The sequence below is a fragment of the Neofelis nebulosa genome, chromosome 10, assembly GCF_028018385.1.
Source record: "Neofelis nebulosa isolate mNeoNeb1 chromosome 10, mNeoNeb1.pri, whole genome shotgun sequence".
Classification (NCBI taxonomy): domain Eukaryota; kingdom Metazoa; phylum Chordata; class Mammalia; order Carnivora; family Felidae; genus Neofelis; species Neofelis nebulosa.
In genome coordinates, this window is record NC_080791.1 from 12,325,077 (window position 1) to 12,348,301 (window position 23,225).

Here is a 23,225-nt window from a genome sequence, read left to right on the forward strand (position 1 = left end):
GTGTGCTGTTCCTGTGTCATCCTCCTGTGAAGCTTTGTTGGTGGGTGGGGCCTGTAGTGAGACCAGATGTCTACCCCCAGCCCACTACTGGGTCCACAGCTGGAGAGGTGTGTGTGGTTATCTTCCCCTCTTGCTGGGGCAGGAATCACTTTGGTGTTGTGCTAGCTCCTTCTTGGGGCTGCTTGTACACTGCCATGTTGGTAGCACTGCTTTGGATGGACTCCTGCCAAGGGCACATTGGAGGAGATGGATCCACAGGAGAACACAGGGGCAGAAGACAAGGTACCAACAGGGCGTGCCTGTTCTGCCACAAGAGGCCATCTGCAGCCACCTGGCAAAACTCCCACTGATGCTGGATTGCAGGGGGTGAGTCCACAGAAGAGTGTGGGCGTAGGGCATGCTGTTAGCAAGCTAGGTCGAGGGTTTTCATGCTGGGCTGTTTCTGGGAGATGTCTGTGTATCTAAGCTGGGTGGTGGGAGAGGGAATGGCATCTCCCAGCTCTTTTGTCTTAGAGAAGTCTCCCAAAGATCTCTACCCCTTCAGCACATACTCTGAGTTTAGTAAACAAATTTCTCTCCTGTATACCCCAGGCATTTTTCAAACTGCTGCTTGTGTATTGTATCTCAAAAGGGCTGTTTGTTGTGCTGCCTCTTTAAAGGCAGGGACTCCCTTTCCTGTCACCCTTTGGCTCTCCCTGAGCTGAGCCTGCTGATTTTTAAAGTTCCAGGTGTTAACACCACTGATTGAGGGAGTTCACAAAGTTAGGCCTTTCTGGTTTTTAAAGCCAAATATGGAGATTCATCTTCCCAGTGTAGTTCCCTATGCCTGGGTACCCGGTGTGGGATCTGTTCTTTTCCCCCTCTCCCATTGGTGAGTTTGGCTCCTGTGTTTCCACCCTTCTTACCCTCTTTGATGTGGCCTTTTTTATACATTTAGCTGTGGAGCGTCTGTTCTGCCAGTCTTTGGGTCCTTTTCTGGGTTATTTATACTGATGTGGGTGTTACCTAGATGTATCCATGGGACAAGGTGAGCCTAGGATCTTTCTACTTTGCCATTTTCCCTGGAAGTTTAAGAATGGTTTTGTATTTTTTTTAAGCTGGGAGAAAAATCTAAAGAAGAATAAAACTATACGAAATTTGGCTTTCGTTGTCATAAAGTTTTATTGGAATATAGCCATACTCATTCATTTACATGTCTATGGCTGTTTTCACCCTACAATGGAAGAATTGAGCAGTTGTGAGAGATGAATGGACTACAAAGTGTAAAACATTTATTATCTAGTCCTTTACAGAAAATGTTAGATAATGTATGTTTTAGACCATCAAGACGATCACATGTTTATTCTCTTTTACCCTAATAAAGTGTCAAGTTAGGATGCTTTCAGCCACAAGTAACAGAAAGTATGACCCAAACCTGCTTAAGGAATATGAACATTTATTATCACATGTAGACAATCTCCAGGGACGGTATAATCATTCTTCATGTCTGATTTTCTTGGCTTTGCATCCTACATTGTTTGTGTTTGTTCTTAAATGTCCTTCCCCTGTCCAGATGGATTCTTTGACAATACAAATCGAATTATTTGTAGAGATTGGTTCTAGGGGTTTTGTATATTTATGCTTTAGCAAATGGAGTTTAAAAACATGTTGATCTGATTTCTAATTACATAGTCATGTGGGTAGACACTATTAGTGCCTTGTGTAATAGTCATGTCCCAGGCATCAGTGACATACACACCGAGATCTTTGAAAATGTCCTCATGGTACGATATTGAATGTAACCACGGAAGTTTCCAAACCTGACTGTGTGTATGTGCATCTTCCTGTTTTCTGTCTTAAAGATCACTTTAGTGGCTGGGCTTCTTAGGAATAGTAGTGTAATAGCTTCTCGGGCATTCATGGCCCTGCAAATGAAAATGTCAATGGGGAAGGGCCTGAAGTGTTGGCTACGTGTGATGACGATGGCTGTGCTTTTGTCATCTGATATCCCATCATTTTCCTGAGGAATATAACCCTCGTCTATCCCAGAGTAGAGCTGAAGGGTGACAAAAGAGTACCTATGTTTTTTGCCACTGAATCTGAATGTGTCTTTCTGCACCCAAGAATAAATGCTTCTCAAAAATTCCAGTTCCAGGAAGATGAAAAAATTTATAAAAAAATAAAATTTTAACTTGAAGGCAATGATTATTCTATCATTTAAAATAGTCATCCATCTAGATTATTTCTTACTGGAACATCCTACGCTTTGGGGTAGATTATCTGTTCGTATGTGTGAAATATCAATCAAAATGTAAAATTTTCATTGGAATTCATAAGGAGAAACACCATTTCTTGTGAAAATGGGAATAAAACGTTTTAAATTAAAAGGCTCAAACCTAGAAAGTGAAATGAAGTTGAAAATAAGACAAAGTGAGAGAATAGAGATCTCATTAATAGTACTTTAATATCGGCCTGAATTTCTAAAATAATATAACATAATTACATACTTTTTTACAAGTTTGGATAAGTATTTGATCCAGTGATGCAAGGTAGAGTCTCCCAGGAGATAAATGAATGTTCCTTTCAAAGAGCCATTTATCTCCATTGTATTTAACTGAATCTGGTTACAAAATGTAATCCACCTTCCTTCTGAAGTATAACCACCAGGGACGGGAGTCTTCATTCTGACTTGGCATTATCCTTTTAATTTTTCACTCTAATAACAGAGACACTTGTGGTAAGTGATTTTGTTGGCGTAAGTTAAATATCTAATCTTTCTCTGTCCTTCACTTTTTGATTTCTTTCTCATACTCCTGTTTCCTAATTCCTTCCTCCTACTATTCTTTGATCACCAGCTTTGTTTTAGCCACTTCTATGCATTTCTTTGAGATTTTTGAGTCATCTTGACTCCTCCTTGTTCGTTTTCTCCCAAATCTGGTTGTTAGCTAAGTTTTGAAGTTTTGCCATCACTGCAGACTCTTTAGTGACTTAGGCTTTTGTCTCTAACCTGAATATTAGTGATCTGACAGTTGGTGTCCTTGCACCAAATTACTTACCTTTGTTCCATTAGTGAAGCAGTGGTCTTATTTTTTCTATGAAATTTTTATAGGAATTTTTTTTTTGTTAAAAAAATAGCTTAAAATATAGTATGTCTGCATTTTAAAAAGTCCAAACACTATGAAATACGTAGCTTGAATGGATATATTTAGATAGGATTTCACAAAAACTAACATACAGCTGACAGTGCAAAGCAATATTCTGAGATTTTCCAGCAAGTTCCATTAGATTTAGAGGCTCTGTTGGCACATAGTCTGCTTTCCAAGGCATTGCAGGTAGCAATGCACCTAAAGTTTTGCTATGGCATAATGAAAATCCTCAGATATTTTACCTGTCTTGTTTCCTTTTCACTCAGTACGTGCCCCCCTCCCCCACCACTGAGTTCATGCCTTGTATTTTAGGTTTGTTACAAAGCATTTCTATACTGATATCATATTCTGTATTATCTAGAAAGCAAATAATAATGACTTAAGCATATACATTTATTTATCCCTCACAAAACAGTCCTAACTTGAGCAAGCCAGGGCTGATATGACATTACATGCTTTCAAGGACACTTTCTGTCTTGTTCTGCTACTTTTTTTTTTTTTTTTGAGAAGGTATGATAGTCTTAACTTTTTAATTTTTTATAGCTATATTGAGATATACTTGGCATACAAATTACTGCATGTATTTAATGTATACAGTTGAACGAGTTTGAACATATGCATGCACCCGTGATACCACCGTCACAATGGAGGTGCTATTCTTAACTTATGACTTCAGTCTCATCGTCTAACATGGATCTTTCATCTCTCAGCATTGTATCGAGAGTTCAGCTGGTAGGAAGCAGAGGTCAAGGTGTTTTACTTTTAAAGGCATGACCCAGAAGTTTCCCATATCACTTCCACTCATAATCCAGTCAAAAATCTAGTTATGGCTACCACCAGCTTCAAGGAAGACAGCCTGTAGTTGGGTGATCATGGGCCTAGCGAAAATTGCAGTGTTTTATTACCACAGAGGGAAGGGAGAATGGGAAGTGGAAGACCACACCCAGTCTTTGCTTTACTCTGTATGCTTAGCACCCCCAGAGGCCTTGCAGTCTCTGGCTGTCTGTCTCCACAGAATATTCATAAGCATGGTTTTACTGTGTTTGTAACCTACAGACAAAGTGGAAAAATGGTGCTAGTGGAAGAATTGGAAAATTCTGAACTATTCCAGGATTACCTGAAAGAATTGTTAAGTCATAGTGATTAGGCTTGCTCATGAGAGTTTCCATAATCCTATAATTATATCAAAACTTCAGTGTGACATGTTTGGGGTTCTATGAGGTTTGATAGCATTGCGCCTGGATGACTGACGATCATAACCCTGGAATCTTAATAATCCTAATGTACTGGCATACTTTGGTAGGAAGATATAGCCTTTGTGCTTATTATTGTAAACCATATCTTGTACAATATATATGTGTCAGAGTATTCATTTTGCCATGTGTCAAACTAAGTGCTTTGAAAGACTATCTCAAATATATAATGAATTTTTTTAATTAAAATTAAAATTTTTTTTCATTTTATTTATTTTAGAGAAAGTACAAGCAGGAGAGGGACAGAAAGGGAGATAGATTCCTAAGAAGGCTCCATGCTCAGGGTAGACCTGTTGTGGGGCTCTATCCCACCACCCTGGGATCATGACGTGAGCCAAAATCAAGAGTCAGTTGCTCAACTGACTCTTGAAGGTCCAATGAGGTCCTAGGTGCCCCTACGACAAATTTTCTTATGATTAGTCTTAATGTTTATTTTACTTAACATTATTAATATACTGTTAAGCCTACTCCAGAATTATTAAGATTCCATTAGACTTGTTGATTAAAGATTATGGCAGCGAGACTAGCATCCCCCCCTCTGCTAAGATATCTGCATTCTAATTCCTGGGACCTGTGAATGTGTTACCTTCCATGGCAAAAGGGAGTTTCCAAATGTGATGAAAGGTATGGATTTTGGGATGAGAGATAATCCTGGATGATCTAGGTGGGACCAACCTAAATCTCATTAGTCTTCAAAAGTGGGAGACGGAGGGCAGAAGAGTGGATCACAAAGATGTTATGGGGGACTTGGCCTACTGTTGTAGCTTTGGAAAATGGAGGAAGGGGGCTGTGCAGAACAAGGGCACCTCTAGAAGCTGGAAAAGGTGAGGAAGCTGATTCTGCCCTACAGCCTCCAGAAAGGAATGCTGCCCTGCTCAACTTTTGTTTTAGCTCAGTGAGACAGATATTTGACTACTGAACTACAGAACTGCAAGATGATATATTTGTATTATTTTAAGCCACTATGACACTTTTCAACATCAAATCATCCCGTCCAACAACAAAATTTATATAAATAGAAGAAAAAAACCCACCCTTATTTTATATCCCTTAGCAACATTAAAACATTTTTTCTGTAGGTCATACACATTTTGTTAAATTTGTGAAATGGCCTTTTAAAGCACAAAGTGGATTGTATCACTTTCTTCCTTAGTTGATTTTTGTAGCTTTCGAAAGCCTTCTGAATGAACCCTCAAGTTCTCAGCATAGTATATGAGAACCTCCATGATTTAGTTTCTTTTTTCTGGTCTCTTCCTTTGCTGTCTTTCCTCAAATACTTCCACTCCATTGGCCTATTGATACCAAATTAAACTTGAATTATTTTTAACAATAAATTTTTTTTAGTAATTTCCCATGCAGTGTTTACCCTTTATCTCATGTAATATGCATAAAAAATTAAAAATTACTCAAATCTAAATTATATCCTAGATTATTATTTGCTAAGCCTGGAAATCCTACTCATGATCCTTATGAGTTTTCTCTTTTGCCTCATTCTTTGTCTACAGATATCCTTCAGGGCTAAGTCAAATATAAACTTTAACATAAGCCCTCTACCTTTTACTTTCTTTATAGAATTGCTACATTGAATGTCTTTCAGACTGCAACCTTGCTGAACATTTATTTTTCTCCATTTGCCCATAATGCCTCATATCTATTAGAACCTTGATAAACATTTGCAGAATACATGAATAAATATTAGGCAATAAATCATTAGTTGAAATAAATCTCAAAATGAATGTTATTGGTAAACTCAGATAAGCTTTAAAGAAAGTTATTTTAAAGCCTAGTATAAACATTATTCTAAGTAACATGGCTTTACAGTTGCCACTAAAACACATTTAATAAAATGGAAACTCCATATAAAATTGCTAAGTGCATAAACTAAAGGTTAGGAAGTTATGCCAACAGAGAATTCGGCCAACCAAACCAAAATGTTCCAACTCTGAAGCCGTGGGTAACCATCAAAGACATTTGCACAGTGCCCCAGACAGAATCACCAACTCTAGGAGATGCACTACCATGTTTAAATATGAATGTAGAATATTGATACTTTCCCCTTTAGGAAAAATGGCTATGAAATCTGCTATAAAACAAGTTGGAAATAATTTCTTTGAACTGATTTCTCTCTTTAAAATACAAGGTGATTGATACCACAGACACCTGCTAGGACTTGAGCTCCAGGAAATCCATGATTACTAGGACTGGTACTGATCACCATCCCCCTGTGTAAGAATGACTCTTGGAAGATCCAGGACAAGCACCACCTACCATAGGACAGAGCAAACTTACTGTTACACTGGGAGATGTCAATGACTTTAGGAGGTTTCATCATTTCAACTGCCACATTGGACCTTCAAAAAATAAGATCATAAATTGGCCTTCTGTCTGTCCACACAATACAGGTAATAGAACTCTTTTGCTTGTGAGTAAGAAATAACTTAAAATTTTCTACAACTGACAACTATTATTGTTGTGAATTTTGCATATATTGGGCATTGTATGTGGATTAGCATTTTGGAAAACTCTCTCCCTGTCTGAGAGCATGTCAAGTCCAGGGCCACTCTGCTCATCTGCCACATGCAATCAGTGCGTCCTCAAAATTTGTGATTCAAAATATTTACCTGATATGCAAGTTGTCTTCTCTCGTTTCCACATCATTTTTTGAAGTTCACGTAATATTTTTCTTGGATTAATGTGGGCCTCTAATTAACCAAGCTGTCTCAGTTTTACCCCACCTAAATTTTCAACACAACTTCCAGAACACCCTTTTTAGTTGCAAATGTAACTGTATTCATTACTCTTTAAAATCCCAACCTCTTCCTTGAGGAGTTCAGGCTCTTTAGCATGGTCTGCAGACCTTTTGTCACAGGGTTGCTGCTTATTTCTTTATACCTGTTTCTTGCTGTGCTTACCTCCCATTTTTTCCTAGAAATTTGCCTTCTGACAATCGTAAACCTTATCAAGGAAGGTAATGCATTTTTCTGATCTGCTATTTCCCTATTATCTATCAAAGTGGCTGGCAGAAAGTGGTGTTTAGTCTGATGCATGAATCAATGTACATTGTATTTCTTTCCTCCAGCTGATCAAAGACTACCTTCCTGCTTCAAAGCTCTTATCCTCCCTTTGACTCACTGTTTCAAACCTGTGTACATGTGTATGTAAGTGATAGCAAGCAGAAAGGGGATAAAGGGGGAACGGGAATCCAGGTGCTAGGTACAATGGATAGAAGTGGTACTTAATTTTCTGCTGTGGATGACTCCTTAGGTTCAAGTCAGAAAAAGGAAGAGATCACATTTTCATCCATTACTGTGACTTTAGGCCTCAGGATGGTTAGTGGGTAGGAAAAGATTTGGTGAGGTACACCATTAGAGATAAAAGGGAAAGACCAGAAACCCAATTGAACTTTTACTTCTTTCAGAGACTACAGATCAACACCTGGAAAAGTACGTAAGACCTGAAATGTGTGTTGTTTTTCCGTGTTTACTATCCATACTTTACTTCCTCTCAGCATATTTTTTGAAAGTGTAAGGGAGGAAAACTGCAAACTTGACTTTGAAAACCACCAAGAAAGGTGTTGTTGAGAAGCTAACATTACAGTCTGTCATCAACTTTAGGAAAAGTGAATCCCCAGGAATGAAAAGAGGAAATGGACTGAGCCCTTGAAACTTACAGGAAGTTATTAAAGGAGCAAAGGAGTCTGGAACTGACAGGTTTTCTCAGGGCTTGGACCAAGTTCAAGGATTTGTGGTGGTACCTAGTTACCCTTCGCAAAGTGGCTTATGAAGAGACCCTGATACTTCATTCTAAGCAATGAAATTTTCCAGCTTAATAGAGATCCAGGAGGCCAGGAAGTGAGCATCTGTTTGTGAGTAAGGGAAGAAAGGCATGGCCTTGATGCAGCTCTGATAGGAGAAATATGCTTTCAACCCAGTTTGTGGAGGACTGTTTGAGGGATTTTAAGAATCACTACATTGCAACCTGGGGAGTATGAACTCCTTCAGCCTGAGCAGTACATGCTGAGGAATATCTGATCTTGGGATCAAATGGAGATGACCAGTAGAAGTTGGATTTTTGGAAAGATTACTTAGGATGCAGTATAGACAACGGATTGGGGGGGTAAAGTTGGTGGGAGGGAAGCTGTGACAAGTAATCTAGATGAGATGATGATGATCTGAACTCAGCAGCACTAGGCTTGGAGAGAAGTGGATAAATGCAAAAGATATTTAAGAGGTAGAATTTACACAATTTGATATAGGGGATGAACGTACATGGACGTGCCATACTTCATCAAAGAATCCTTTTTTTTGGCATAACATTTTAAACACATATCAGAATACCTTTACACTGAACATATTTTGTAAGACCTAGGTCTGTGGTAAAGGATGTGTGTTTTCATGGGAAAGTACAGGTACATATAATACGGAGTTCCACTTTGGGCAGGAACATTTTGGTGAGAATGCCAACCTTGGGAGTGGAAATCATAAAAAGAGGTCTCCTAAACACTCCACATATCGAGTAGGACAGCTATCTGAAAGTGTTATGTTCAATATTAATTGAATGTAGCTCTGCCCACAGAACTTCCCGGTTATCTAAAAGTATATTGATGTGCACAAAAAGGCTTTTCTCCTTCACAGCAGGATAAGACATTTCTCAATTCCTGGTGGCCCTGTGAGTCAGAGCCTCACAGTGTGTGTGCTGAGGTTTCAGGTGGTAGAAGGCTTCTTGGTCTTGGGTATACAAGTACTCCCACAGCTCATACGTGAGTTTGGGGTCAGGCCAAATTCAATGAAGACATGAGTAGTTCCATTAACAAATTTACCATTGAAAATAACCCTGTCGTAGCCTTGGCTCCTTGCCCTCCAGAATACTCCTTCACTGGGGTGGATGATCAGGAGAGATGGAGACCTGGCCTTCCCAGAACAGACTGAAGCTGACAAGGTAGGTGCTGTTGTTGAAGTCTGCCTCCATTCGTGTTGTGCCTGCTTTTTGAGATGGGGAGCATATCCCAGATCCCAGCCCTCCGGGAATCACCACCAATTTCCTTCCTGCATCCCCAGGGGTCCCTCACCTCCATTAGGATGTCTAACTGCCCCCTCCCCCCACCGTGGAGAATGGTGCTGTGCTGTGTGCAGCACTAGGGGTGGTGTTCATGCGGGTGAAAGATCTGGGTGGGGTCAGCGGGTCTAGTTTCTCTCTGATTCCCTTTATTCTTTGCTCAGTCTCTGTTGGTGACTTTAATGGGATCAGTGATAGTTCAGGGTATAAGGATTTCATTGAAGTGTTCCATTGATAGAATGAGATCAGTAAGTTTAGACCAGACCCAAGCTGACATTACCAGGTATGTGACATAATGAAATGAACCTCTTCAAGTCATTTTAGTTATGAATTGTAATGTTTATTTGCCTATTATCATCAGTATTTAAACTGATAATTTTGAAAGACATGTAAATATCTTAAATATTTATTTTCAACTTTAGTTGATATACATTGTTATATTTCTGTCAGGTATATGACATAGCGATTTGCCATTTCTGTACATTACAAAATGTTCACCACAGTCAATGTAACCTTGTGTCACTATACAAAGTTGTTATACTATTATTATTTATAAATGGAAGATGGTACTTCTTAATCCCCTTTATGTGTTACGCTTATCCCTACGCAGGCAACCAATAGTTCTGAGTCGATTTCTGCTTTTCTTTATTTGTTTATATTTTAGATTCCACATATAAATGAAATCATACGGTATTTGCCTTAATTCATTTATCATAATATCCTCTAGTTCCATCCATGTTGATGCAAATGGCAATATTCCATTCTTTTTCATGGCTGAGTAATCTTCTATTTTGTATGTGCCTTGTATCTTCTTTATCCATTCTTCAATTGATGGACACTTAGCCATATCTTGGCTCATGTAAGCAATGTTTCAGTAAACATAAGGGTGCATATGTCTTTCTGAATGAGGGTTTTCATTTTCTACAGGTAAATACCCAGAAGTACAGTTACTGGATGGCTTGTCTATGTTTTTTTTTTTTTTTTAAATTTTTTTTTTTCAACGTTTTTTATTTATTTTTGGGACAGAGAGAGACAGAGCATGAACGGGGGAGGGGCAGAGAGAGAGGGAGACACAGAATCGGAAACAGGCTCCAGGCTCCGAGCCATCAGCCCAGAGCCTGACGCGGGGCTCGAACTCACGGACCGCGAGATCGTGACCTGGCTGAAGTCGGACGCTTAACCGACTGCACCACCCAGGCGCCCCTTGTCTATGTTTTTTTAAAGCTTATTTGAGAGAGAGGGTACCAATGGTGGGAGAGGCAAGACAGCTCCACGGTGACACCCGTGAGCCTGATGCAGTGCCCACACACATAAATCGCGAGATCATGACCTATGCCGCGTCAGACGCTCAATGGACTGAGCCCCTCGGGTGACCCAAGGTATTACTATTTTTAACCTTCAAGGAATCTTCCTATTGTTTTTGCCTACAGGATGCATTTATATTTCCACCAGTAGTGCACTAGAGTTCCTTTTTCTCCACATATTTGCTAACACTTGTTATTTCTTGTCTCGGTGCCATTCTGACAGCTGTGAGGTGATAGCTCATTGTGTTTTTGATTTGCATTTCTCCGATGATGAGTGACGTTGAGCATCTTTTCATGTGTCTGATGGTCATGTGTATGACTTATTTGAAAAATGACTTTAGAAAAAAAAGGTCCTCTGCCCATTTTTAAAATAAGGTTGTTATTTTTGGTGTTGAGTTGTGTGAGTTCTTTATATATTTTGAATATTAATACCTTATTGGATATATCATTTGCTAATATCGTCTCCCATTGAATAGGTTGCCTTTTCATTTTGTTGAAAATTCCCATCACTGGGCAAAATCTTCTGGTTTGACATAGTTCCAGTAGTTCATTTTTGCTGTGTTTCCCTTACCTGAGGAGATGTCCATAAAATGTTGCTAAGGCTAGTGTTCAGGTTATTCTTTAAGTGTTTTGTGGTTTCATATCTTCCATTTTGCGTTTATGGTGTAAGAAAGTGGTCCAGTTTTTGCAACACTATTTATTGAAGAGAATATGTTTTCTCCTTTGTATATTCTTGCCTCTTCTGCCATATATTAATTGACCATAAATGTGTAGATTCCTGGAATCTCTACCCTGTTCCGTTGGTATGTGTTGGGATTCTGAGATCTCTCGTTTTGTTCTTTTTCAAAATTGCTTTTGCAATTTGGGGACTTTTGTAATTCCATGAGTATTTTAGGATTGTATGTTCTAGTTTTGTGGGAAAAGAAACTGTTGGTATTTTGATCAGGATTGCATGGAACCTGGAGATTGCTTTGGGTAGAAGGTACAGTTTAACGATATTAATTCTTCCAAACCATGAGCCTGGTTTCTTTCCTCTGGGCCTTATGGTTTTCAAGTATAGGTCTTCCACCAACTTGGTTATATTTATTCCTAGGTTTTTTATTCTTTTTAATGCAATTTTAAGTGGGATTATATTCTTAATTTTGTATCCTGAATTTTGATGAATTCATTAGTTTTAACAGTGTGTTGAAATCTTTAGGGTTTCCATATATGGTATCATGTCATCTAGAAATAGTAACAGTTTTGCATCTTCCTTACCAATTTAGATAACTTTATTTCTTAGTCTTCTCCAATTGCTGCAGCTAGTACTTCTAGTAGTATGTTGAATACAAGAGATGAAGCTGGACATCCTTTTTTTGTTCCTGATCTTAGAAGAAAGGTTTTAGTTTTTCATCCCTGAGTATGATGTTGGCTGAGGATTTGTCATGTACTGCCTTTCTTATGTTGAGGTATATTCCCTGTACACATACTTTGTTAAGAGTTTTTATCATAAATGAATGCTGAATTTTGTCAAGTGCTTTATATGGTTTCAGGAGTAGAATCCAGTGACTCATCTCTTCCATATGATACCTAGTGCTCATCCTGAAAAGTGCCCATGTTAATGCCCGCCACCCGTTTAACCCACCCTCCCTTCCAGCAACCCTCTGTTCTCTATATTTATCTTATTCTTACTACCCTTCCCCCATGTTCATCTGTGGAGTTTCTCAAATTCCACATATGAGTGAAATCATATGATAATATTTCTCTGACTTATTTCACTTAGCATAATACCCTCCAGTTCCATCCACGTTGTTGCAAATGGCAAGACTTCTTTCTTTTTCATCATTTGTCATTGTGTGTGTGTTAGATATATATGTATATCACATCTTCTTAATTCATCACTTGATGGACATTTGGGCTCTTACCATAATTTGGATAGTGCTGCTATAAACATTGGCATGAGTGTGCCCCTTCAAATCAGTATTTTGTGTCCTTTGGATGAATGCCTAGTAGTGCAGTTGCTGGGAACAACACTGAAAGGCAACCAATGGAATTGGAGAAGATATTTGCAAATGCCACATTGGATAAATGGTTAGTAACCAAAATCTATAAAGATCTTACCAAACTCAACACCCCCAAAGCCCAAATAATCCAGTTAAGTAATGGGCAGAAGAAATGAATGGACATTTCCAGATGGCAAACAGACCTATAAAACATGCTTAACATCACTCATCATCAGAGAAATACAAATCAAAACCAATTCTGACCACCTCACACTGGTCAGAATGGCTAAAATTAACAACTCAGGAAACAGTAGAGACAGAGGAACCCTTGTGCACTGTTGATGGGAATGCAAACTGGTGCAGCCACTCTGGAAAACAGTCTGAAGTTTCCTCATAAAATTAAGAAAGTGACCTCTTTTAATGTCCATCACTCATTTAGCCCATCCTTCCCCCCACCTCCCCTCCAGCAACCCTCAGTTTATTCTGTATATTTAAGACTCTTATGGTGTGCCTCTCTCTCCGTTTTTATATTTCCTTCCCTTCCCCTATGTTCATCTGTTGTTTTTAAATTCCACAAATGAGTGAAATCATCTGCTATTTGTCTTTCTCTGCCTGACTTATTTGGCTTAGCATAATACTTTCTAGTTCCATCCACATTGTTGCAAATGTTAAGAGTTCAGTTTCTTTTTTCAAATAATGAACTCTGTTTTAAAGTATTTATTTCATTGTTTTTTTCCTTTTACTAACTCCATTAAGTGTTGTTTCTGATGGCTCTATTGTCATAAATGTCCCTCTAGGAACTGCTTTTGTTGTGTCTCAAAAGATTTTTGACCATGATATTTCCAGTTTTATTTGTGTCCTCATGTATGTTTAAGTTCCTTCTTGTTTTCTCCATTAATTAACCCATTGGTTGTTTAGTAGTATGTTGTTTAACATCCATGTTTTCTTGTTTTTCTAGTTTTATTTTTGTAATTGATTTCTAGTTTCATACCATTGTGTTTGGAAAAGATCAATCTTTTTGAATTTATTTAAATTTGTGTTCTTACATGTGATCTATCCTGGAGAGTGTTTCATGTGCATATAAAGAACGTGTGTTCTGCTGTTTGTGGATGGCATGTTATGTGTATATTTTAAGTTCCTTTGGTCTAATGTATCATTTAAAGCCACTCTTTCTTATTGACTGTGTGGATGATCTTTCTATTGCTGTAAGTGGAGTGTTCAAGTTCCCTACTATCAGTGTGTTATTGTCACTTTCTCCCCTATGTCTGTTAATATTTTTTTTTTTATATACTCAGGTGCGCCTATGATAAGTGCACAGATATTTACAATTGTATCCTCTTGTTTATCACTTTATTATTATTCATTGCCCTTGTATATTGCTATAGTCTTTTTCTTAGTTTATTATGTCTGATATAAGTATAGCTATACTGGCTTTTCCCCCCTGCTTCTATTTGCATGGAATATCTTTATATATTCCTTAACTTTCAGTTTGTATGTGTCTTTAGGTCTGAAGTGGGTCTCTTGTAAACAACCTATAGGTGGATCTTTTTTTTTCTTTTTGAAATCCATTCAGTCTATTTTGATTGGAACATTCAGTCCATTTAAGGTAATTATTTAATATAGATGTGCTTGTTCCCATTTTGTTAATTTTCTTTTCCTTCTTCCCTTGTGATTCCTTTCTTTTATAGTTTGACTTGTGGTTACCATGATGTTCATATATAACATCCTATGCATATAGCACTTCATGTAAAGGTGACTGTTGCTTAAGTTTGAACACATTCTAAAAGAATTATGTTTTTACTCCCTCTTCCATGTATATGAAATATTTCCTATCTTTTTTGTATCTCTTAACTATATAAAATTGGTATTTTTGGTCTGCTTTTTCTCTATTGGCTTTTTCCTTTCAAAGAAGTCTAATATGTCTTATATATGGCCATTTTAGTGGTGATATACTCTAACTTTTGTTCATCTGGAAACTTCTTTATGTCTCCTTCAATACTGAATGCTAACCTTGCTGGTTTTAGGGTACTTGGTTGTAGGTTTTTTCCTTTCAGTACTTCAAATATACCATACCACTGCATTCTGGCCTGCAAAGTTTCTGCTCAAGAATCAACTTAAAGCTTAAAATGGGTTTTCTTGCAAGTAAGCAATTGCTTTTCTTTTGCTCCTTTAAAAATTCTCTTTAATTTTTATGTCATAATTAGTATCTGTCCTGATGTGGGCCTTTTTGGGTTCACACTGGAGCTCTCTGTCGATCCTGGAGCTTGATGTCTGTTTCATTCCCCAGTGTAGGGAAGTTTTCTGTGATTATTTCTTTTAGTTTTCTATGTGAATTGCATTATCCTTGATGTTGTCCTAGAGGTTTCTTCTTTTAGATCACTGATCTGTCCTGCATCTTGTTATCTGCTGTTGATTCTCTGTACTATATTTTTCATTTCAGTTGTTGTACTTTACAGCTCTGATTGGTTATATTTTCTGCTTCCTTGCTGAAGTTTTCAAGCTGCTCATCCACTCTTCTCTCAAGTATGGTGGTCATCTTCATGACTATTGCTTTGAACTCTTGATCAGGTAGGTCATTTATCTCCATATTGTTAATTGTTTTTCTGAAGTTGTGTTGTTCTTTCATTTGGAACATACTCATCTTTTTCCTCATTTTGTCTGACTCTGTTTGTCTCTATGTATTAGGTCAGCTATGTCTCCTGGTCTTAAAGTTACTGGCCCTATATAGAAGAAATCTTGGGGTTTCCTTTAGTGCAGTACTTACTGTTTAGTAGAACCAGATGTTCCAGTGGTATCTCCTATGTTTGCAGCTGGGTGAAAGTCCTGGGTACAACTTGCCACGGGTTTGGTGGTAAGCAGGGCTGCCTCCTTCTCTCACTAGGGCAAGACTTGCTTTGGAGTGGTGCTGGTTCTGGACCGGGTTGACCACAAGGCATGGCAGGGTAACAGTCGCTATACAGGAACACCTGCAATGGTAAGTCCACAGGATAGATGTCGAATGACCAACTGGCACCTACCTGTGTCAGGCCAGCTAGGCTCAAGAGGGGCAAGGAAAGTGGTACCTGCCAGCACTTCTGTACCTGGAGACAGTTCCTGCCCCCCTGGCACATGTCCTAGTCTATAAATGTCCTACATGTGTAGCTTGGGCACTTTTCAAACTGCTGCCTCTGTGGTCTCATTGTACTTGAGCCCTTTAAGGGTGTATCCCTCTTTCTGATAGCCCTCCACTCTTACTGAAGTTAACCCTCTGCTTATTTTCTTTTTTTTTTTTTTTTTTTTTTTATTTATTTTTGGGACAGAGAGAGACAGAGCATGAGCGGGGGAGGGTCAGAGAGAGAGGGAGACACAGAATCAGAAACAGGCTCCGAGCCATCAGCCCAGAGCCCGACGCGGGGCTCGAACTCACAGACCCCAAGATCGTGACCTGGCTGAAGTCGGACGCCCAACCGACTGCGCCACCCAGGCGCCCCCCTCTGCTTATTTTCAAAGCCTGATGTTATGGGCTCATCGAGCCAATGCAGATCCCTGTGACTGAGGGTGCCCAATGAGGGCACCTCATCCTTCAGGGAGGACCTCCACCCCTGTGATATCCTTCCTGGTGGTTGGTCACTGCGGGTTTTGTCAGGACTGCATCTCTGCCCATCGTACCTTTCTAGATGTAGCTTTGTCTTCGTATCTTTAACTGTGGAAAAGCTGTCCTGCACAGTCTTCGGGTTGTTCTCAGAATGAGGTGTACTACATGCCGTTGCAGCCTTGTGTCTGCAGGAGGAATTGAGCTCAGATTCTTCACTTCTCTTCTTGACCAGTAAAAGACTATTAGACATAGGTAAAAAAAAAAAACAACTAGATTGAGGTAGAACTAACAGAACTTAGTTATGGCAGGATATGAGTTGTATAAGTAAAGGAAGAGTAAATGCACCTGAGTCAATTAATTATTCATCAGTATTCTCTGCGGTGTATATTTTAACTTCCATATTTTATGGAAGGCTTGAACAGTTGTGGGTAAATATATTGAATCTGAAAGATTATTGGTCTGGCAGATGGCAGAGCGAGAGGATCCTGAGCTCCCTTCCTCCCAGGGACACATTGAGGCAATAACTACATATAATGCAACTCACTCTGAAAATGACCTGTGACTGGCAGAATAGATCTCCACAACTGAAGGTATAAAGAGAAGGTCACGTTGACAAGAATAGGAGGGGGAGGGAGGTGGTCGTGAACCAAACTCCCAATGTGGTGACCCCTTGCAGTAGAAATATCACAGGTGTGCAGTTACTCCCTGAAGAACAAGGGGATCAAGCTCCACATTAGGTGCCCGCAGCCCTGGAAAGCTTTCACTAAAAAGATAAGCACCCATAATGTCCGGCTTTGGCAGATCCTGAGGGAGCTATAGGAAATAAAGACTTCTCTCTTTTTTTTTTTTTTTTTCAACGTTTTTTATTTATTTATGGGACAGAGAGAGACAGAGCATGAGCGGGGGAGGGGCAGAGAGAGAGGGAGACACAGAATCGGAAGCAGGCTCCAGGCTCCGAGTTGTCAGCACAGAGCCCGACGCGGGGCTCGAACTCACAGACCGCAAGATCGTGACCTGGCTGAAGTCGGACGCTCAACCGACTGCGCCACCCAGGCGCCCCAAGACTTCTCTTTTAAAGGACAAGCACACTCTATCACTTGCACAGAAGCAGCACTTTGAAACATGTCTGGATTATATGTGAAGGAAGCTCACTGACTAATTTCAGGGCATGTGCTGGAGGGGCAGAAATCTGTAGGAGCTTTTTTGGGTGTATCAGGGAGTGCCATTTCCTTCCTTGAGCCTAGCCTTGCAGGAGGCAGTTCAGGCACTTTCCATCTACCATGCTACTAGTTCTCACCCCACCCTGGTATTTTTGTGCTGATCTACATCACCCAAGCTGCCCCCCACTGCAGGTGTCCCTTCATAATAACTCCTGTCATAGTGGTGGGGGAAGGGAGCCAGCTATGCTGGGAGCTAACCCCACCTCCTGGCAAGCTGATAGCCATGACTACTGGGGGCATGCTGGTGGGCTGGACGGCAGCCACCCCCCAATAGTTGCTGAATTACAACAGGAGGGCACATGCAGCCCATGCAGGAGTCACCCCTGGTGATCAGAAACTACTGAGCCTCCCAGGACATTTTCTACAGAAGGCTGCTACTTTCAAGAACAGGAAATAGAGCTGACCTACCTAATACGGAGAGGCAGATGAAATTGCTTCAGACAAACAACTGAGGTAATCTACCTGGGAAAGAATTCAAAATAACCGTCAAAAAGATGCTCACAGGACTCGAGTGAGAAAGTTAGTATAGAGATAGAAATAAAAACCCAACCCATCAGAGCAGAATAGAATAACAACTGAAACAAAAAATACAGTAGAAGGAATCAACAGATGAGAGGATGAAGAATGGATCAGTGATCTAGAAGACAGGAAATTGCCCAAGCTGAATAACAAAAAGAAAACAATGGGAATAGGTTCAGGGATCTGGGACAGAATCAAGTATAGTAGCATTCACATTACAGACCCCTCTGGAGACAGAGAAAGAGAGGGGCATACAATTTACATGAAAACCTGGGCAATGAAACAGATATTAAGGACCAGAAAACTCAACAAGATGAACACAAAGATGTCCACACAAAGACACATAATAATTAAAGTGTCAAAAAACAAAAAAAGGTGAAGGGAGATCTTAAAAAGAGCAAAACAACAAACTAGTTACTTACAGAGAGCCCTAGAAGGGATTCAACAGAAATGTTTCAGACCCGACTAGACTGACATGGTATATTCAACATGATGAAAATACCTACAAGCAAAAATACTCTAACCAGCAAAATGATTCAGAATTGTAGGAAAGTTTATCACCATTAAACCGACCTTACAAGAAACAGTAATGACACTTTTCAAAGGGGAAAACAAAGGGCCATAAGTACAGTAAGAAAATTATGACAAAAATATTTCACTGGCAAAAGGAAACATAATGAAGATAGATCAATAACATATGAATGTTGATAGCATGAGTAGTGAAACCAATTATATCCATAATAACTAGCTAAGAGCTACAGAAAATAAGATGTGAAATATAAAACTTTCAGAGACATAGAAAAATATAGTGCTTTTAAGTTGGAACACATTTTAAGTGGCCATCCACTTAAAATGGATTGCTATACACTTAGGGGCTATATATGAACTATATTATAACCAAACATAAAAGCTTCTAATAGATATAGAATAAAGAAAAAGGAATCCATAATAATAAAGCCTTCAAATCACAAGGGAAGGAAGCAAGAGAAGGACCAGAGAAGAGCTACAAAAATAACGAGAGGACAATTAACAAAAAAGCAGTAAGTTCATACCTATCAATAATTACTTTAATGTAAATGGACTAAATGTTCCAATCAAAAGACAAAGGGAGACTAAAGAGATTAAAAAAATAAAACCAAAACCCAAAGACCCATTTATATGCTGCCTACAAGAAGCTTATTTCAGTCTTAAAGACATACAGAAAGAAAGTGAAGGAATGGAAAAATATATTCCAGGCAAATGGAAACAAAAAGTCAGGGTAGCAATATTAATAGACAAAATAGACTTTAAAACAAAGACTGTAACAAGAGGTAGAAGAAAATTACATAATGATAAAGGGATCAATTCAACAAGAGTATAAATAGTTGTAAATATTTATGTACCAAACATGGACTCACCTAAATATATAAAGTGATATTACAGACATAAAAGGAGAAATTGACCAGAATACTATAATAGTCGGGTACTATAACATCCCAGCATCAATGGATAGATCATCCAGACAGCAAGTCAATTAAAAACAACACTGACTTTTAATGACACATTAGACCAGATACACTTAACAATTCTATACAAAACATTCCAATCCCCACACAGCAGAGTACAGTTTTCAAATGCATATGGAACAATTCTCTAGGATAGATCACATGTTAGGCTACAAAGTAATTCTCAGTAAATTCAAGAAGATAAACCATTGGCCAGATTCAACAGGAAAAAAGAGGACTTAAATCAGAAGTTAAAGAGGAGAAATAACAGCACACAAATACAAAGGAGTATAAAGGACTACTATGAAAAACTACATGCTGAGAAACTGGAATAAGTGGAAAAATTTCTAGAAAAATAAAATTTTCCAAGACTCAATCAGGAAGAAATAGACAATCAGAACAGACTGGTTACTAGTAACAGAATTGAATCAGCAATCCAAAAATCTCCCCAAAAAACAAAAGTCCAAGACCAGATGGCTTCACAGGCTAATTCTACCAAATATTTTAAGAAGGGTTAATACTTATTCTTTACAAATTTTCCAAATTTATTCTCTGATACCACAGCTAAAGACACTATAAAAAAAATCTGCTGAACTACATAATATCCCTAATAAACATAGATGCCAAAATTCTCAGCAACTAATTGAGTCCAGTAATATATTAAAAGCATCATTCACCATGAACAAGTTGGATTTACTCCAGGGATGCAAGGATGAGTTAACATCCAAAACTGATCCATGTAATATACCACATTAACAATAACAAAAACATTAAAAATTATATGATCTCAACAGATGGAGAAAAAGCATTTGACAAAATTCAACTTGTGTTCACAATAAGAACTCTCAACTAAGTGGATGTCAAGAGTACGTACCTCAACATAATAAAGGTCATATATGACACACCCACATCTAACATCATAATCAGTGGTAAAAACGTGAAAGCTTTTCCTCTAAGATCTGGAACAAGACACACATGTCCACTTTCACCACTTCTATTGGAAGTTCTAGCATCAACAATCAGAAAAGAAAAAGAAATAAAATGCATCCAAATTGGTAAGGAAGAAGTAAAACCTTAACTAATTCCAGATGACATATGACTGTATAGAGGAAATAGACTCTGTGGAAAAAAAAGAAAAAAGCCCAAACAGAATAAATGAATTCATTAAAGTTGCAGGGCAGAAAATTACATAAATCTTTACATTCCTGTACACTAATAACAAACCAGAAGAAAAAAAAAGTTAACAACACACATAAAGCTTAACCAAAATATGTCTCCACTGCACCCCAGCAACAATCAATAAAATCCTTGTGGCTGGTAGAAAGCAGTAGAGCAAACCAAAAGGGACAAAAACAAACAAAAACCCAAGGAGATGTTATAAAAAATAAAGCTTAAAGGAACCCAAGATTCAACCTGTGACAAGATCAATGAAGAAATAGTGATGCAAATAAATAAAACCCCAAACAAGAATCTTTTCATGTACTTCTGGAAAATTTTAAAAACCTTAATTTGCACAAAAGGGAATAGAAAAATTGGATAGAGAATAACCATTCAATACACATAAATAATAATCACAGTAATAATAATGTAATTGTGATAATGATAAACATGTTACCATTTTCCCCACTTCTAGAAGTCACAGGCTGAGATTATTTTATCAGTGGGTGCAGATATCCCTAGGTTACATAATGAGAAAAAATTGTCCAATTAATATTATGAGTTAGAAATATGTTTTATGCTAAGACTTCACAAGCACAATATAAGAAAAATATCGGCCTATTTCCTTCCCTTCTGAATATGTTGAACATGTCTTTAAGATTCTTTTATATCCATCAATGTAGATACAGATGTAGCCTGAGTATGTATGTGTGTTTATTCATCATGGTCAATTATGTATTAATTTAGGATTAACAAATGGCCCCAGAGAGAAAAATCTTACAGTATAATTTATTCTTAGTGGTTTAAAGACAAACATTTCATGTTTTTTACTGTTCTCAAATTAGGAGTACAGTTGCCAAAATCACATTTGCTATATTTCGAAACTAATGTAACATTAAAATTCAATTTAAAAAGTTAAATACTTTTAAAAAATTAAAAATAATGTTTATTTTTGAGAGACAGAGTGTGAGTGGGGTAGGGGAGGGGAAGAGAGAGGGAGACACGGAATCTGAAGCAGGCTCTGAGCTGTCAACACCGAGCTTGATGTGGGGCTCCAATTACATTACTGTGTTATCATGACCTGAGCCCAAGTTGGACATTTAACTGACTGACCCACCCACACAGCCCTAAATACCTTCTTTTTGAGGTCAGAAGAAGACAAAGAGGTTAGCAATTTTAGAAACCCTGAATAAAACAAAAAATCACAGGTATGAGAATTTTAAGGGAAAAAGCAAACTGTCCTTATTTTTGCAGATGTTGTGATTGTCCACAAAGAAGACCAAACATAGCAAATTATGTGCATTAAGAGAGTCAGTAAGGAACTGGATACGAAATAAACTTGCAAAAATCAATAGCACTTACCTATACCAGTAATAATCACCAAAACAATATAATAGAAGGTAAGTTCTGAACTTGATGGAGGCATTTTGCAAAGACCTGAGTGAAAAACTCTAACACTTTGAAAAATAGGGTGGCTTAATATTATAAATTTGTTAATTTTCCCTTAAATAACTTTAAAATTCTATGTATTTCTCTTGATGTATTTAGTTCTCAAACTGTTGATGGCTTTCTACTTAAAGTTTTTTTTAAATGTTTATTTTTGAGAGAGATCACGAGTTGGGGAGACACAGAATCTGAAGCACCCTCCACGCTCTCAGCTGTCATCACAGAGCTGGATGAGGGGCTCAAACCTATGAACTGTGAGTGAGATCATGACCTGAGCCGAAGTCAGACGCTTAATTGACTGAAACACCCAGGTGCCCCTTTCTACTTACAGTTTTTGATTTCTGGTCTAATTTCACTAAATCAGAAAGCATACGCTCAACAATTTTAACCTTTAGAAACTGAGACTTGCATTATGTGAAGGCTATGGTCCAATTTCATAAATGATCTAGGTGCATCTACAAGAATGTGCAGTTCACAATTGTATTTCACATAGTTTTCATTTGTTAAAAATTAGAGAGGTTAATGTCTATTAATATGGCTGTAGATTTGTCTCTATTTTTATCAATTTTTGCTTTATATATTTTGAGGACATAGTATTAGTACATGCATCATTATAACTTCTTGGTGGATTATCTGAGTATATTATCTTCCTGATTATATTTTCCTGGTATATTATCATTAAGAAGGTCTGTTTGGGGGCGCCTAGGTGGTTCAGTTGATTAAGCAGGTAACTCTTGATTTCAGCTCTGGTCATGATCTCATGGTTCCTGGGTTTGAGCCCTATGTTGGGCTCTCTGCTGACAGCATGGAGCCCACTTGGGATTCTCTCTCTCCCTGCTCCTATCCTGCATGCATGCACATGTGCTCTCTCCCTCTTTCTTGAAAGAAACGTAACAGAAACCCATGGGGGAGGGGAAGGGAAAAAAAAAAAAAAAGAGGTTAGAGTGGGAGAGAGCCAAAGCATAAGAGACTGTTAAAAACTGAGAACAAACTGAGGGTTGATGGGGGGTGGGAGGGAGGGCAGGGTGGGTGATGGGTATTGAGGAGGGCACCTTTTGGGATGAGCACTGGGCGTTGTATGGAAACCAATTTGACAGTAAATTTC

General features: G+C 38.4%; 1 protein-coding gene and 1 long non-coding RNA gene across 3 annotated transcripts; one reads left to right on the forward strand and one right to left on the reverse strand.

Annotated features, from left to right (window-relative positions):
- Positions 1–1,552: 1,552 nt before the first annotated feature.
- NXPE1 (neurexophilin and PC-esterase domain family member 1) lies at positions 1,553–10,028 on the reverse strand. Its single transcript, XM_058690417.1, is given in 10 exon segments — positions 1,553–1,759; positions 1,762–2,068; positions 2,070–2,154; positions 2,487–2,695; positions 8,392–8,515; positions 8,904–9,135; positions 9,138–9,277; positions 9,279–9,376; positions 9,378–9,469; positions 9,472–10,028. Coding segments are annotated over 10 exon segments (1,605 nt in total). The 5' UTR covers positions 9,653–10,028; the 3' UTR covers positions 1,553–1,622.
- A 4,590-nt stretch (positions 10,029–14,618) lies between these two features.
- On the forward strand, positions 14,619–22,998 carry LOC131486827 (uncharacterized). 2 transcript variants are annotated; one of them, XR_009249468.1, is made up of 3 exons: positions 14,619–15,287; positions 15,601–15,693; positions 22,280–22,998. It is a non-coding gene; the product is annotated as an uncharacterized LOC131486827 (long non-coding RNA). The 2 variants fall into 2 exon arrangements; XR_009249467.1 differs by lacking the exon at positions 22,280–22,998 and adding an exon at positions 21,929–22,269.
- The last annotated feature ends 227 nt before the right edge of the window (positions 22,999–23,225 follow it).